The sequence below is a fragment of the Lacerta agilis genome, chromosome 10 (genome assembly GCF_009819535.1).
Source record: "Lacerta agilis isolate rLacAgi1 chromosome 10, rLacAgi1.pri, whole genome shotgun sequence".
NCBI lineage: Eukaryota > Metazoa > Chordata > Lepidosauria > Squamata > Lacertidae > Lacerta > Lacerta agilis.
The window spans coordinates 4,640,555-4,657,743 of NC_046321.1; the positions used below are offsets into that span (position 1 = coordinate 4,640,555).

A 17,189-nucleotide genomic window follows, 5' to 3' on the forward strand; every position below is an offset into this window, starting at 1 on the left:
CCAGTTCCTTACTGTTGTGCGTCATCTACTTAACTGCTGCTAGGACGGTTTCTTGAAACACAGTGTCAGCTGATTTTCTGCGAAATCGGATTACTCTGTGGCAAGCACGTGCTCCCTAACCGGAGTCCCTTGTTATCTGAAGCCGTCAGATAATATCAAGAGACACCAGCGAATGCTATATTATTGCTATGACAGTCGTACCTTGGAAGTCGAACGGAATGGCCATTCGACTTCCAAAACATTTGAAAACCAAATCGCGGCTTCTGATTGGCTGCAGGAAGCTACTCCAGCCAATCAGAAGCTGCGGAAGCCCCGTGTCGGACTTTCAGGTTCCAAAAGAATGTTTGCAAACCGGAACAATCACGGTTTGCGTCATTTGGGAGCCAAAACATCTGCGTTCCAGGGTGTTCAACAACCAAGGTATGACTGTATTATTAATTATTAGATTTGTATACGGCCCCATACCCGTAGATCTTCGGTAAAAATACCGTACGGGCCTAGCCCCCAATAATATACATATTTCTTTACTATTAAATTTCATAGAATTATTGTAGAGTTGGAAGGGACCCCGTGGGTCATCTAGTCCAACCCCCTGCAACGCAGGAATCTCAGCTAAAGCATCCATGGCAGATGGCCATCCAACCTCTGCTTAAAAACCTCCAAGGAAGGAGAGACCACAACCTCCCGAGGGAGTCCGTTCCACTGCCAAACAGTACTTACCGTCAGAAAGTTCTTCATGATGTTGAGTCGGAATCTCCTTTCTTGTAACTTAAAGCCATGGGTTCGAGTCCTACCCTCTGGAGCAGGAGAAAACGAGCTCGCTCCATCCTCCATGTGACAGCCCTTGAGATATCTGAAGATGGCTGTCTCCCTCTTCTCCAGGCTAAACATACCCAGCTCTCTCAACCATTGTTCATCTAAGGAGCTAAAGGTAGCATGCCCAGGTCCTTTATTCCTCACAACGACCCTGCGAGGTTGGCCAGGCTGGGAGGCAGTGTCGGACCCAAGGCCACTCAGTGAGCTTAACGGCTGAGTGGGGATTTGAACCCTGGTCTCCCAGGTCCTAGTCTTTCACTCTTAACACAGGCATAGGCAAACTCCGGCCCTCCAGATGTTTGGGACTACAATTCCCATCATCCCTAGCTAACAGTGGTCAGGGGTGATGGGAATTGTAGTCCCAAAACATCTGGAGGGCCGGAGTTTGCCTATGCCTGCTAACCATTTTCTACATTGTCTCTCAGTGGAGGCATTGAAGATAAGTGTGGTTTTGCCCATGTCGTTTATACCCAGAGGTTCATGAAAGTTTGGCTCTCCAGCAGCTTGATATGTTTGCAGAATTATACCGACAGAGCAAAATGGGCAGCTTACCTCTGAAAAATAAAATTAGATGGTTTATAACTGCATATATATATATATGCAAAGTAAGGAGCTACTAGTAAACTTTGAATTTAAAGTTAAAAATCCTGAGATGGTTGCTTTAAAAAACAAGTTGGGCTGCCTACAATTAATATGCTTCTGTCTCTGGTACGGAGCTTGCGTGGTTGTCGGAACAATAGTTTCACTTTTGTTTCTGTTTAAATCAGTTTCACTTTTCACTGAAATCAACGCCTGCCGTATAGAAGCACCAAACTCATTTCCCTCCCATTTGTTAACTCTGAATGTTTATTTGGTTGTGGTTTTTCTTTTGTGTAAAACCTGAATACAGTATAAAGTGCGCCGCTTTCAATCCAGCCCTCTGACAATACTCGTGATATTTTAACACTGTTTTTTTTCCTCCTTCCTTTTAAATCTGCAAAGGGCAGATTTATAAATTGATAATCCCAAAGCATATAAACTGATCGTCATTTTGGAATTAAAATTAATTTAACATGGAGTAACTTTAAGCTCAAGCTTTTTTGCCTCCCTGATAACGCATTTGTGGTTTTTAAAAGAGTTGGGGGTGAGTAGGAAGGTTGCTAAATTCTCTGAAGATACTAAAATATAAACACAAAATTAATAATGTGTGCAGACAGTGTTGGCAAGTGGCCTGCTATCAGGGCAATCAGTATTTTAATGCTGGCTCTAAATGTGTGTTTATTGTATTTTTAAACTGTTGCTTTTAACTAATGTGTTGGTATTTTAAAATGATGTTTTTAAAATACTGCAAGCCACCTTGAATCCCAACTTTGGGAGAAAGGTGGGATAGAAAAACATTAAATGAATGAATAAATCAATTTCTGTACTATTAATGTGGAACATACTAAAGGTTTGTTTCAGGATTGTGCTGATTCAGGAAGGATTTTCCTATATGCATTAAAATGGCCAAAAAAATTAGTTTACCTAATTCCCCACACCTTCAAACTGTATGTAAAATCAGCAGTTTACAAAACATGTATTGCAAAGTAAAATTAGATATTATTAAAATGCATGTCATATTTAGATGTCTGGGTAGGAGTTGCCTGAGCATAAAAGGTGCCAAAAGCAGCAAGGATGCCTACCTCTTATCAATCGGCAAGGAGTTCCAATGTTCAGGCACTACCACACTGAAGGAGCGATTCCTTGCAAGCATGGAACAGTTTTTTTACAGTTATATCAAGAATTACTGGGTTATACTATTAGGAATACATAGACAGATAATTATGAAATTATTGTGAGGTTCAATAAGTTAACTGTTTATATTTGGACAACTTTTCTGCTGTACTTGATCCGAACGAGAAAAATAACCATTTCCTTAATAACAATTTAAACTATTTAACTAAAGCAGCAACATTATAGCAAACGTATCCATGTTTGTTAACTGATAAGGAACAGACCTTGTGTTGTGCTTTCACCTCCTGCTTTTTGTTACTCTTTCCCTCTCCCGGAAAATCCTGCGGTAGAGTCCTTCCTGGACAATAGCACCCTTCGACTTGAACTTTTCTTTTCTGAAATGCTTCCCAACTTCCTACTTGCAGAAAATTGGAATATCTGAGAAATGGGTCCGGGAAGATATTAACTCCCAGTGCGCAGATCTTCTACAAACAAGGGCTTTCTCGGTTTTTCCAAACTGAAGTCTATAAAGTTGTAACACCCCGGAAGCAGGGCTGTGCGATAAATGATGGCCATATCGTCGAGTAACTGTTTCGAGAACGCAATACACCAGTGAACAAAAGGTGGAGAATTTACAGCTTCCCAAGGGGTAGCTCAACTGAAAGTACTTTGCAGATAATTTGCAGGCATGTGTCTCCAACTTTGTTTGCTCTTTCCTTCCTCTCTCCTAACCGATAAGAAATAAATGATAAGCCCTGGCACAAACCAGCAAACTATTTCGGCTTCACCGGTATCTTCCCACTTAAAAGGTAAAGGGTAAAGTGACCCCTGACCATTAGGTCCAGTCGTGGATGACTCTGGGGTTGCAGTGCTCATCTCGCTTTACTGGCTGAGGGAGCCGGCAGACAGCTTCCGGGTCATGTGGCCAGCATGACTAAGCCGCTTCTGGCGAACCAGAGCAGCGCACGGAAATGCCGTTTACCTTCCCGCTGGAGTGGTACCTATTTATCTACTTGCACTTTGACATGCTTTCGAACTGCTAGGTTGGCAGGAGGAGGGACCAAATGCCAGCAGTGCCCTTCATCTCTCTATATTGGAGAAACAGGCCAAACCCTACGCCAAAGGATAAATAGACATAAATCTGACATCAGGAATCACGAGACGGAGAAACCAGTAGGAGAAAACTTCAATTTTCCAGGACATTCTATACAAGATCTCAAAGTAGCTGTCTTATTAAAAAGGAATTTCAGAAATAGATTGGAAAGAGAAGTGGCTGAATTGCAACTAATCACCAAACTTAAAACCATGGAGAAACCTGGTCTGAACAAAGACATTGGATTCTTATCTCATTATACATGACAAAGCTATTTTTAGCCTTCTCACCCCTTGCTTTCTCCTGTAAGACCAATTGCAGTCATTAACAGGTTTACCACAGCTATCAGCCTATCACCCATTCCCACCACCCTTCTGAGTCATACCCCTCCCCACCCTCTCACTATATATAAGGGTCTGGTGACTTCTGTTTCAGTGTATCTGAAGAAGTGTGCATGCACACGAAAGCTCATACCAAGAACAAACTTAGTTGGTCTCTAAGGTGCTACTGGAAGGATTTTTTTATTTTTTGTTTTGTTTTGACATATAGCATATGTTGTTGTTGTTTAGTCATTTAGTCGTGTCCGACTATTCGTGACCCCATGGACCAGAGCACGCCAGGCACCCCTATCCTTCACTGCCTCCCGCAGTTTGGTCAGACTCATGCTAGTCGCTTCAAGGACACTGTCCAACCATCTCGTCCTCTGTCGTCCCCTTCTCCTTGTGCCCTCCATCTTTCCCAACATCAGGGTCTTTTCCAGGGAGTTTTCTCTCCTCATGAGGTGGCCAAAGTCTTGGAGCCTCAGCTTCAGGATCTGTCCTTCCAGTGAGCACTCAGGGCTGATTTCCTTCAGAATGGATAGGTTTGATCTTCTTGCAGTCCATGGGACTCTCAAGAGTCTCCTCCAGTACCATAATTCAAAAGCACCAATTCTTCAGCAATCAGCCTTCTTTATGGTCCAGCTCTCACTTCCATACATCACTACTGGGAAGACCATAGCTTTAACTATATGCACCTCTGTTGGCAAGGTAATGTCTCTGCTTTTTTTTAGCATATATTCAACACAAAAAACCGCGACAATTTGTTGTTGACAAAGGACAGCTGGACCTATAAAGGGCCCCATTACCTTCAGTAGCTTAGGGCCTCATCAAACCTGAATCAGTCCTGCTCTCCGGATTTGTGTTTTTTGTGGCGTTGGTGCTCGCCAGAGAAGCGCAGACACTGTCCGTGGCCAATGAACAGAGGAAGCAACCAAATCTCTGTGAAAAAAATCCTTGCTGGAATCAAGATTAGATGTACAGTTGTACCTCTTGTTACAAATGCTTCAGGATGCGTACACCACGGGTTACGAACGCGCCAAACCCGAAAATAATGGAACGTGTTACTTCTGGGTTTGGCAGTTCGTGCATGCGCAGATGCCTAAATTACGTCATGCGCAGAATCGCGTCGTGCACATGCGCAGATGCAGCGCTTCAGGTTACTCACGTCACGGGTTACGAACGGGGCTCCGGAACGGATCCCGTTCATAACCAGAGGTACCACTGTAGTTCTTTTGGACTACGACTCCCATCAGCCCCGGTGAGCATAGCTGGTCCAGAACATATGGAGGGCTGGCTGGGGTTGATGGGAACTGTAGTCCCAAGGACACCCGAGGCTGGTGCGGCAGGAGAAACATTTGAACAATTTGGTGCAGTTTCATATAGATCAGAAAAGAGAATGGCTTGTTTGTGTTGATGAGGAGAGTTTGTTCCTAATTGATGATAATGATAATAATAATAATAATAATAATAATAATAATAATAATAATAATAATAAATTTATTATTTATGGCCCACCCATCTGGCTGGGATTCCCCAGCCACTCTGGGCAGCTTCCAACAAAGATTAAAAATACATTAAAATGTCACACGTTAAAAACTTCCCTAAACAGGGCTGCCTTCAGATGTCTTCTAAATGCAATATAGTTGTTTATCTCTTTGACATCTGACGGGAGGGCGTTCCACAGGGCGGGTGCCACCACCGAGAAGGCTCTCTGCCTGGTTCCCTGTAACCTCGCTTCCCGCAGGGAGGGAACCACCAGAAGGCCCTTGGAGCTGGACCTCGGTGTCCGGGCTGAACGATGGGGGTGGAGATGCTCCTTCCGGTATATTGGGCCAAGGCCGTTTAGCGCTTTAAAGGTCAGCACCATCACTTTGAATTGTGCTCGGAAATGTACTGGGAGACAATGCAGATCTCTCAGGACCGGTGTTATATGGGTCTCGGCAGCCGCTCCCAGTCACCAGTCTAGCTGCCGCATTCTGGATTAGTTGTAGTTTCCGGGTCACCTTCAAAGGTAGCCCCACGTAGAGCGCTTTGCAGTAGTCCAAGCAGGAGATAACTAGAGCATGCACCACTCTGGGAAGAGAGTCCACAGGCAAGGATGGTCTCAGCCTGCGTACCAGATGGAGCTGGTAGACAGCTGCCCTGGACACAGAATTGACCTGCGCCTCCATGGACAGTTGTGAGTTCCAAAATGACTCCCAGGCTGCGCACCTGGTCCTTCAGGGGCACAGTTACCCCACTCAGGACCAGGGAGTCCCCCACACCTGCCCACCTCCTGTCTCCCCAAAACAGTACTTCTGTCTTGTCAGGATTCAACCTCAATCTGTTAGCCTCCATCCATCCTCCAACCGCCTCCAGACACTCACACAGGACCTTCACCTCCTTCACTGGTTCCGATGTGAAAGAGAGGTAGAGCTGGGTACCATCTGCATACTGATGAACCCCCAGCCCAAACCCCCTGATGATCTCTCCCAGCGGCTGCATGTAGATGTTGAAAAGCCTGGGGGAAGAGGACGGAGCCCTGAGGCACCCCACAAGTGAGACCCCAGGGATCTGAACACTCATCCCCCACCACCACTTTCTGAAAAAAATCTGGTGTGGCATGAGCAAATGTTTATTCTGAAAGTGTGGCCCAGAGGCAAAAGCTTCAGAACCACTGGAATTCTGGGACATGGTCTACAAGGAGATGATTTTTTTTTTTAAAGTTTGCATTCAATAAAAACCCAGAAGCATTCCTGTTAGGGATTCTAACAAGTAACATTCCAAAAGCAGAAGAATATTTCTTTATGCAGTGACAGTAGCTAGAGTGTTAGTGGCAAAGTATGGAAGGAAAGCACATTCCATCAAGAGAAGAATGGCAACTAAAACTCTGCGGGTACTTGGAACTTGCAAAAATGACGGAATCAGTAAGAAATACAGGTGAAACTTGAAAAATTAGAATATCGTGGATAAGTTCATTTATGTAAGCAGTAGTTTTCATTAGCTACTGGAGTTTAACATATGTGATAGACTCATGACATGCAAAGCGAGATATGTCAAGCCTTTATTTGTTATAATTGTGATGATTATGGCGTGCAGATGATGAAAACCCCAAAGTTGAAAATGTTAATTTGGGGTTCTCATCAGCTGCACGCCATAATCATCACAATTATAACAAATAAAGGCTTGACATATCTCGCTTTGCATGTCATGAGTCTATCTCATATATTAGTTTCACCTTTTAAGTTGAATTACTGAAAGAAATGAACCTTTCCATGATACTCTAATTTTTCGAGTTTCACCTGTAAGTCAGCAGATAATGTTAAAAAAGAGTGGGAATGTATTAGTAATTCCTTGATGAAACAAGGTTCCACCTCTAAGATTTGGTTGTGTTTGGAATAATTCCGTAAATAGAGATATATCGCTGCCTCATACCAAGATGAGGAGAAAACATCAAACTCGGGGGGGAAATCCAGAAAGATAAAACAAACCGTTATGAGGTAGATGGAAGTCTGTAGCAATTAAAACAGGCAAAGATTCAATCCATATGGAAAGGTACCTTATATGTGAAATAAAATAAAATAATTCCTTCCAGTAACACCTTAGACACCAACTAAGGTGCTACTGGATGAAATTATTTTTTAAATTTTGTTTCAGCTATGGCAGACCAACACGGCTACCTACCTGTAACTAGAATTATATGTGAAATGCTACTATGGGACTGAATCGTATTGAATAGTATTGAACAGAAGACTCTTGTATTGTTTTTTTTTGTTTTTTTTTATAGAGATTTTATTATTTTCCATTAAAACAAAGAAAAACATAGCATAAACATAAACATAAACACCATAAAAACACAATACATAAACACAATAAAAACAATAACAATATAAACAAACATAAAGAAAAACATATACTAACCTTAACCAACACTTATCTTTATAATTTTCTTGTTACAATCTTCTCTATTCAGGGGACTTCCCCTGTTCCCTCCACTGTCTTCAAAATCGTATATATGTTATAGGTAGCTTTATATCTTATTCCATTAACATTTACCATATTTCTTGATGCACTTAACTTTACTTAATCAAATATAAATCATAACTTAAGCATAAAAATCTTAAAATGCTTTTTAACAATTAAATCATTCATACAAAAAATTTCTTCTAAACAGTTTTAACTAACATAACCCTGCTAAAGCCAATCTTCTACTTAATTCTGCTCAAATATTCAATTTTACAGATTTAACTAAATAGTCTTTAAATTTTTTCCAATCCTGCGACACCTTCTCCTCCCTCTGGTCTCGGATTCTAGCGGTCAGTTCTGCGAGTTCCATGTAGTCCATTAACTTCATCTGCCATTCTTCCACTGTTGGAATCTCTTCACCTTTCCAGGTTCTTGCCAATAATATTCTAGCCGCTGTTGTGGCATACATAAAAAATGCTCTGTCCTGACTGGGTATCTCTTCATTGGTCATGCTCAAGAGAAATGCCTCTGGTTTCTTACCAAAGGTAGTTTTCATTACCTTTTTAAGCTCATTATAAATCTTGTCCCAGAAAGCATTTACCCCTGAACATGACCACCACATATGAAAAAAGGTACCTTTCGCAACTTTACATTTCCAACACACATCTGACATTTTAGAATTCATCTTAGCTATCTTAACTGGTGTCAGATACCATCTGTATACCATTTTCATTATGTTTTCTCTTAAACTGTTACAAGCAGTAAAGACTCTTGTATTGTTTTTGTCCTTGTTCATGTTTCGTCTTTTTCGTTTGTTTCTTTTTTTCTCTTTTGATACATTGAGATGTAAGGTTTTTAAATCTGATATTATTTGATTTATATGGAGGCTTATTAATGTATGTATTTGTTATCTATTTATTTATTTGTATATTTGAAATATATACAAGTTTGAGAACCAATGGGTTTGCATGATGTGCAGCTGAGGCCTTTGATAATAATAATATTTTCGTTATTTCTTTCCTGAAGAGAGAAGGCTCCTGCCTTCCTTTAGTTTTCTCCTTCCCAGGAACCCCTCTCAGGCTGACTGGCTTTTGGACCTGAGGCCTGAGGCGACCTAAAGCACCTTGCAGCCAAACCAGGAGAGGCTCTCTGCCTCTTTGCAGGCCCTCCTCACCCGCAGCCTGTATATTTCAGGCTGGGCTACTCGTGAGCAAGTCTCTCAACCACCACCACCGCCGGCGGCGGCCATTGGGGTTGCGAACAGGGGGAGAGGAATTGCCAAAGCCAAAGATCCGAGGGGCCGAAGGTTCTTTCAGGGAGCAGGTGGGCCCCTCGCGCCCAACCGACAAGATTCTAGAAGGTTCTCTTGCCTAGTGGTGGGCAGGAACCATCTTTGCCTCCCTCCTCAGGGCCAGGAGGATGCCTTTTGTGTCATGGCGCCCGGCTTCTCTGGGCCTCCGCCGCCCGCTTCGCTGAATTTCGGGGAAGCAGCCGGGTGGCGTCGGAAATGCGCCGTTTCCACAGCCGCCTGAAGCCTAAAAGGCGAAGTAGAAGCTCACCTAAATGGTTTCCGCCGGGGATCTAACTCTTCTTCCCCACATTCTTGAGGTTCATTCTGCCTTTACTAGGAGCGGAGTGGATAAAAATCAATGATTTTTTAAAAATTTCATTCAGATTTTTAAAACAAAATGCTTTCGCACGGGGGGGGGGGGGGATCTTTCTAAAGATTGTTTTCTGTTTAAGTTACATTACAGTCCAAAGGCTATTCATCAGGAAACTCAGTCTAAGTTGTTGTGGTGTTTTTGTTTTTTTAGGGGAAATATTTATCAGTTAACAAACATGGATACGTATGCCATAATGTTGTTGCTTTAGTTAAATAGTTTAAATTGTTATTAAGGAAATGGTTATTTTTCTCCTTCCGATCAAGTACAGCAGAAAAGTTGTCCAAATATAAACAGCTAACCTCACAATAATTTCATAATTATCTGTCTATGTATTCCTAATAGTATAACCCAGGGGTCCCCAAACTAAGGTCTGGATGCGGCCCAATCGCCTTCTCAATCCAGCCAGCGGACGGTCCGGGAATCAGCGTGTTTTTACATGAGTAGAATGTGCCCTTTTATTTAAAATGCATCTCTGGGTTATTTGTGGGGCATAGGAATTCGTTCATATTTTTTTCCCCCAAAATATAGTCCGGCCCCCCACAAGGTCTGAGGGACAGTGGACCCAGCCCCCTGCGGAAAAAGTTTGCTGATATAACCAAATCAGTAATTTTTGATATAACTGTAAAAACTACTCTGAAAATTTATTATTATTCCAAAAACGAAACCATCCTCTGGTTGTAAACATTAAGACTATACCAGCAAGAAAGAGTTTTTCTGTGAAAAAAATGATTTAAATCAAGTCTTACTGACTTGTGATTTAAATCAAATCCACCCTGACTAGGAGCCAAGCCCTTAGGGTGGGAGGCTCTGCCCTGTGGAACTCCCTGCCACTAGAAGTTCAGCAGGAATCATTCCTGCCTCCTTTTAGACGTTTTCAGGTAGGCCTTTGCAATGCGGTTTTCTCCTTGCGAACCAGCATTTATTGGACATACTACAATTTATGTTGCGTACACCACCCCCGCTATGTTTTTTTTTTTTTTTTTACAGAAATGCGGTTTATAAATATATAAAATGAGGCTAAGCTGTTGTGTTTTTTTGGATGTGTCCTAAAATTAAGGTGTACTGGTCTCTGATGCTGGAAGAGATAAACAAAAGTAAGGAGGTAAATTATTCCCCTTAGCAGGAGGTAGCAAATGACTCTGGCACAGGCCTGCAAAAAAGCCAGAAACAGCAAAAATAGAGGACTGGTTAAATGAAATTTGAGGCATTGTACAAATGGCTAACAAATACAGTAAGCAAAGAGCGGAAAATATGCATTGAAAATTGCAGCCTCTTCATTTCTGATGGGAATGAGAGAATGCAGAATGAATTAAAAACTGGAAGAAATGCAAATGGAACAATTTTGGGAAAGTTCTTTTATAGCTACGTTGTTCTTAATTTTGTAAATTTACAAATTTATACTTTTCTCTATTTCTATGGATTTCTATCTGTATTTATGGCGGGGGGTGGGCACAGAGAGACTTATTTTCACATACGAAATTGTTTTGCAGTACTTGGGACATACACCTTGCAGGATCCTGCCAGAATTTGGGGGTGGATCTTGGTGCATTGTGAGTTGGGAAATCTCCAATTTGAAATCCGGCCTAATAATAATAATAATAATAATAATAATAATAATAATAAATTCATTATTTATACCCCCGCCCATCTGGCTGGGTTTCCCCAGCCACTCTGGGAGGCTTCCAACAAAATATTTAAAAATACCTTGGACTTGTGGGGAGGCCGTAAGCAAGTCCTTGTATCTTCCCAGCTGCATGGCCAGGATCATAACTCTGGCCTACCTTACAGGGTTGCTGTTCAGGTTACGGAGATAAATGCCTGTAACACATATTGGACACAAAGAAAGGCCACCATCCTATATGATTTACTTTATCTTATTTTTTTCCAGCATTACTCGTATGAATTTTCCGGTTGTGAAGCTGCTGAAGACCCTTGGCAGACCTGCCCCTATGTAACTGTTAAATCCTCAGCACTGTGAACTGCAGAGAATGTCACCATTAAACCACAAGAGCTCGTAAGCACCTTTAAATAAATATACGAAAATTAGCCATTTGTTATTTAATTCCCCCAGTGGTTTTAAAACAGCTTTTACCCTCCTTTTCTTTCCCTTTTTTCCTGTCTGTAGAGCTGAACATAAGACAAAAGGTAAGAGCACTTCGTATTGGTTTTGTAAACATACTCACTTTTGATGGATTTTTCTCTTCTCGTATTGCAATTTTAATATTTCTCTCCTCCCCCCCCGCCCTTTTTGGAAACGTTTAGCACTGTATTGTGCCTGGAAAGGGCAGCTCTTCATTCAGCAACAGCGACTGTGTGACATTGTTCTTCGGTCACCGTTTAGCGGCTCCATCCCAGCAGAGTTGTAAGTGTGATTGCTAATTACTCTTTGCTCCAATGTCTGTAGAGGAATAGCAGGGAAAAGGAGATAATGTATTCTTAAAAAAAAAGATGTAATATTTATTTACCACTTCCCTGGGCGTAAAGTTGAGTAGAAAGCAGCTTACAACAATTACAGTGTGTGGTTTTTTTTTTTAAAAAAAACAACTGGTTGGCTTTTCCAGTTTCAAAACTAAAACATAGTAGCATCTGTGCCTGATAAAAATTACTCAGATACACTTTTTACATGGTAAGAGTTGGAAGGGACCCCGTGGGTCATCTAGTCCAACCCCCTGCAATGCAGGAATCCCAGCTAGAGCATCCCTGACAGATGGCCATCCAACCTCTGCTTTAAAACCTCCAAGGAAGGAGAGTCCACCACCTCCAGAGGTTGTCTGATCCACAGTCAAACAGCTTTGACTGTCCTACAGTATTAATAATAATAATAATAATAATAATAATAATAATAATATTTATGTACCATCCTACAGTAGCTTTCTGTGCCCCCAGGTGAGAAGTGTCAGTAGTTTGATCAATTTTTTTTGACAAAGTGATAATCATAAATAAGAATTAAAATGCGCACCCCATCGCCGAAACCATTCCATTGTAACTATCCAACCTCCCAAAATTTCAGCACCTCTTGCGATGGTTTGACCCATTTCCGTTTTAATAGTACAAATTCTACAAACACCCTCCGTATCTCCTCAACATCATTTCTCCTGCATATTCCCCGTCTTACCTTAATGGCATATGTTAGTTTATCATTAATAGCTATATCCCACACCTCTTTATACAATTCTTCCATTTTATATTCTGCTTGCCCCTTCCACTTCATAGCTAGAATAATTCGTGCAGCTGTCAGTAAATTTGTGAGCAAGTCCTTCATAGCCTGTGAACCTTCCACCCCATCGTAAATTGATAATAATGACTTTTGGTCAGCTTTAACCCAGTGATTTCTATTCCTTGTGCCAAAAAAATTGTACATATTTACACCCCCACCACATGTGAACATACTTCCCTGTTTCCTGGCATCCCCTCCAACATAACACCAAATATTCCCTGTTTATTTGATCTAATCTGACTGGTGTGAAATACCATCACCAGCGTTCAATTTCTGGCAGTTATCTCCAAGGCAGGGCAGGGAGAGATCTCTGGCTGAAATCCTGGACAACTGCTGCCAGTCAGTGTAGTAAACGATATTGAACTAGTTCAGGATTAGGTTATTATCAGTATGGCTGCCCTGACATTTGCGGTGCTAATTCTAGCTCTCGCTTTCAGTCCCAGTTTTAGTCTCAGAAATACTGTATTTTACGGCGTATAAGACGACCCCCCAACTTTTCCAGTTAAAATATAGAGTTTGAGATATACTCGACCGCAGATTCTCCACCCGGCATATAAGACGACCCCTGACTTTTGAGAAGATTTTCCAGGATTAAAAAGTAGTCTTATACGCCAGAATGTACAGTAGGCAGTATTTCTCAGTCACGAAGGAAAAATGGCTTCTTAAAATGATGGAATATAAGGAACTGGCAAAGCTAACAGCAAAAATTAGAGTTCAAAATGACGAAACATTGTTTGAGGATCAGAAACCTTTTGTAGAATATCTGAACTATTATAATTGCATGAAAACGCAAGCAGGATTTGAAATATGAGCAAGAGTAGAAAGACATGAAGGCTAATTTAGGGTGTATATTATGGTATAATTTAGGATGTACATTTGGAATGTTGTAAGTTAAAATATGCAGCGTTAAAGGTAAACACAGAACATCATGGCGGGGGGGATGGGAAGTCAGTGGATAAATTAAACATAATTGTTGATAGTATAGTACAGGGGTCTGCAACCTTTAAGACAAAAAGAGCCACTTGGACCCGTTTCTGAAGAGAAAAAAAAACTGGGAGCCGCAAAACCATTGTGGCCCACAAAAATATAAACACCCAGAAGCTCATAGCACAATTTAGACAGGTAATGAAGAGCAGGTAATGAAGGCAAAATATCATGAAACGCTCTCCACCCCCCCCCCCAGCCAAACAACAAGAACTGTATTAAAGGAACCGTCCGAACGCCTGACACTGCAGGGGCACATCTAGAAGGTGAAATCCCACCCCCCAGAATACTTCCACCCCATGAACAGCACAAATGCAACCCTAAAAGTTTAGCAAACATATGCAAAAGCACACAGCATGCACACTGCCCCAATCACTATTGGCCAGCAGAGGGTCTGGGCAAGGCAGCTGAGAGGGGCTGAAGCAGGGGGCTGATCACGTCCCCCCTACAGGCGCGGGAAAACATTCCTTCAGAATGGATAAAACCCTTCTTTCAGTCCATGGGACTCCCGCTTCTAGGGCCCCCCCGTCGGTACGCCCATGCTTGGGCCCCTTTCGCCACGCTGCCTAAGTCTCCTGCGTGCCCCCGAAACAGAGCCCGGGACCGGTCATCCCCTGAGCTTTTTCCCGCGCCCATCTCATCCCGTTGGGCCGCCCTTAGCTGAACAGCCGGGCTTCCTTTTCCTTCCCAGACTGCCACGTGTCCTGGAGCCGGGCCCTTCCACTTTTTTAAAAGAGGGCTTCCGCCTCGCCCACCGCCCGCCACCCCTGGCCCAGCCCGCAGCTGCCTCCTTACCTCGTCGAGTCGTTGCGCCTCGTCGAATCACAGCAGCCAGCAGCTCCACCAGCAGCAGCCAAACACAAGCGCCGGGACAGGCGCCAAGGAGGGAAGCTGCTGCGGTCTGCTGCTGCGCCTGCGCTGGCACGAAATGAGGCACGCATGAGCAGCACAGCCGCCGGCAAGGTAGAGAAGTGGGTGGGCGCAGACGGGCCAGCAGCGCAGTGCAGCGCCCCCTACATTTCGGCGCTAAGTGCACCGGCCCTGCCCGGAGCCGCAGCAAAGGTGCAAAAGAGCCGCATGCGGCTCCGGAGCCGCGGGTTGCAGACCCCCGGTATAGTATGTAGACTTTTGAAAACTAAATAAACAATTTTTAAAAAGAGACTGACAGATTGTTGACCTGTCTTCAGTTATGTTTTCCAGTGAGCCAAGTACTGTATTTATGCGAACCTAATGCGCCACCGAATCTATTGCACCCCCTAATTTTTGCGACGTTATTTGGCCACAAAGGGTGCACATTACATTCAAATAAATATGGTAATTCTTCTCTTACTACTCAGGGGTCTGAGTGCCTGTAGTAACAGAGGGCTTCATATGTGTTGCGATGTCTTAGGATTGTCACTGGACAGGAAAGTTTCTGGGCATTCCTTGAATCTATAACCCCCTTTTTCTTTTGCTAGGCCATCCAGACTAGAGATCAGGTATGTTGTGGGCATACCTGAGCTGAGAAAAAAGTTGCCCGAAGCTGTATTTGGGGAAAACAATTACACAAATCATGAAGGTACTGTTTTAAAATTATGTAAGCTGTGCAAAAAATTATTTCCTTTCTTTATTAAAAGTGATTAGTAGTTTTCTTTCGGGGGTCGTGTTTGCTGTCAGTGTGAGATGGTTATTGCTTTCAAACTTCTTCTGGCACTTTCCTAATTTTCCCATAACTGACCCCCCCCTTTCCTCATTTTTTGAATTAAAATTGGAGGCATGCTTTTTATAGCCAAGGAAAGCTTACTTAGGGTAATAAGGATCTTGAACTGTTTTTAAAATAATCTGATGGTGAAATTGGATTGGGATTTTTCAGTTTTTAAAAATAAGTTTTAAGTTAAGCTATTGTGAGTCCAACTTTCACTCTATAGAAACGAATGGGGAAGCGAAACTACCAAACAGCTAATCTAGCAACTGTATTTTGAGCAACCTCTCAAAATATGGTTGTGAAAGTAACTTAGAATTTTGCCAGAATCAGATTCCATTTTTTTACGGTTATACTACTTGGAAGAAGAGTATTGAAATAGATTTTTGTTCCTGGCTCCCACCCCCACCCCCCAAGCATATTCCTGTGTTTACAGAAAGGCGAGTCCATACACAGCACTGCAAAGGTGGGGTGGGTGGGGCATCCATTGAACTCATTTTACTCTAGGGGGTTAATTCTGCTCCAAGTTGGAGCAGAAGTTGGCTTTATCTTCTGCTCCAAGTTGGCTTTATCTTAACACCGGAGTTAGCACTCTGTTGTGCAAACATGCAGCATTGATTTCTTATTTGTTAGGTACTTTTGCATTAGGTTCATTTACAGGTGAAACTCAAAAAATTAGAATATCGTGGAAAAGTCCATTTATGTAAGCAATTGTTTTCATTAGCTACTGGAGTTTAATGTATGAGATAGACTCATGACATGCAAAGCGAGATATGTCAAGCCTCTGCTTGTTATAATTGTGATGATTATGGCGTACAGCTGATGAAAACCCCAAAGTTGAAATTGTTGATTTGGGTTTCTCATCAGCTGTACTGAATATTTTTTTAAACAATCAAGAAGTTTTGCTAAAATACTGAAATAAAAATGTGCTTGTCTGCAGTCTGCCATCAAGGAATTTTTTCCCGATTATACAAAGTGGAAATATTAAATCAAAATGAATTCAAAGTGAATCAGTTAACAGAGAGCTTGAAGGAAAAAGATCTGGTAAGTACATCATGGTTTGGAGACCAGTTTTCTGTCCTGACTTTTGTGGAGTGATGTCTGCCAGTCCTTATCTACTGATCATTCCTAGCAAAGTATAATTTGCATCCCTTCATTTTGACAACCTTTGTGGCCTAGGACTTCATGGAGCCCATTAACATTCTGAGGTAACCACTGAGACAGTTTGCATAGGGAGCTCCACAGAGAAGGGATTAACAAATCAGAAAACTGGGGCAGTTTCCAATATTCTGTTGCAGCACAACTCTAGGAATTTGCTGATTTATCTATTTGTAAAAGTATCAGGGCAGTGAACAAGGGGGTTAGATTTCTGGATCATTTTCTGTTCCTTGAAAACTTGCATGGTGTCTCCTTCTCTGACTCAGCCCCCCCCCCCCACTTCGCCACCCCCAGTTTGCATCTTCAGGTTTCATTTTCCTTTAACTACAGTACCTTATTCCTGGGCTGAGCTTCCAAGCCATTTTCAAACTGTAGTTTCTGAAGCTGGCTTGTTAAACATTTTGTTCTAAGCCACTCTCCCTGGTCTGGATGACACAAACAGGGTATGGGTCAGTGGAAGTGAAACTCCTTCCAGCCATGTGCGGCCATGGAGGGGAGAGCATGTGAACCCCAAAGATCATTCCAGCTCCTGCAGGTCATGCTAAACTATAGTTTAGGGCAGGAGTCCCCAACATCTCAAACGTGGATGCAGTGTGTCCTAGAGGTCTTTCCTGGGTAC

The 17,189-nt window shown here is 42.4% G+C and overlaps 1 protein-coding gene across 1 annotated transcript in view; it reads left to right on the forward strand.

Annotated features, from left to right (window-relative positions):
• Positions 1 to 17,189, forward strand: part of TASOR2 (transcription activation suppressor family member 2) — a 57,524-nt gene that overhangs the window by 13,158 nt on the left and 27,177 nt on the right. The window contains exons 2-6 of the mRNA XM_033161738.1: positions 11,419 to 11,544; positions 11,656 to 11,675; positions 11,793 to 11,892; positions 15,189 to 15,289; positions 16,353 to 16,456. Of these exons, the coding sequence (XP_033017629.1) occupies positions 11,519 to 11,544; positions 11,656 to 11,675; positions 11,793 to 11,892; positions 15,189 to 15,289; positions 16,353 to 16,456 (351 nt within the window). The 5' untranslated portion in view covers positions 11,419 to 11,518. The remainder of the gene's footprint in view (positions 1 to 11,418; positions 11,545 to 11,655; positions 11,676 to 11,792; positions 11,893 to 15,188; positions 15,290 to 16,352; positions 16,457 to 17,189) is intronic.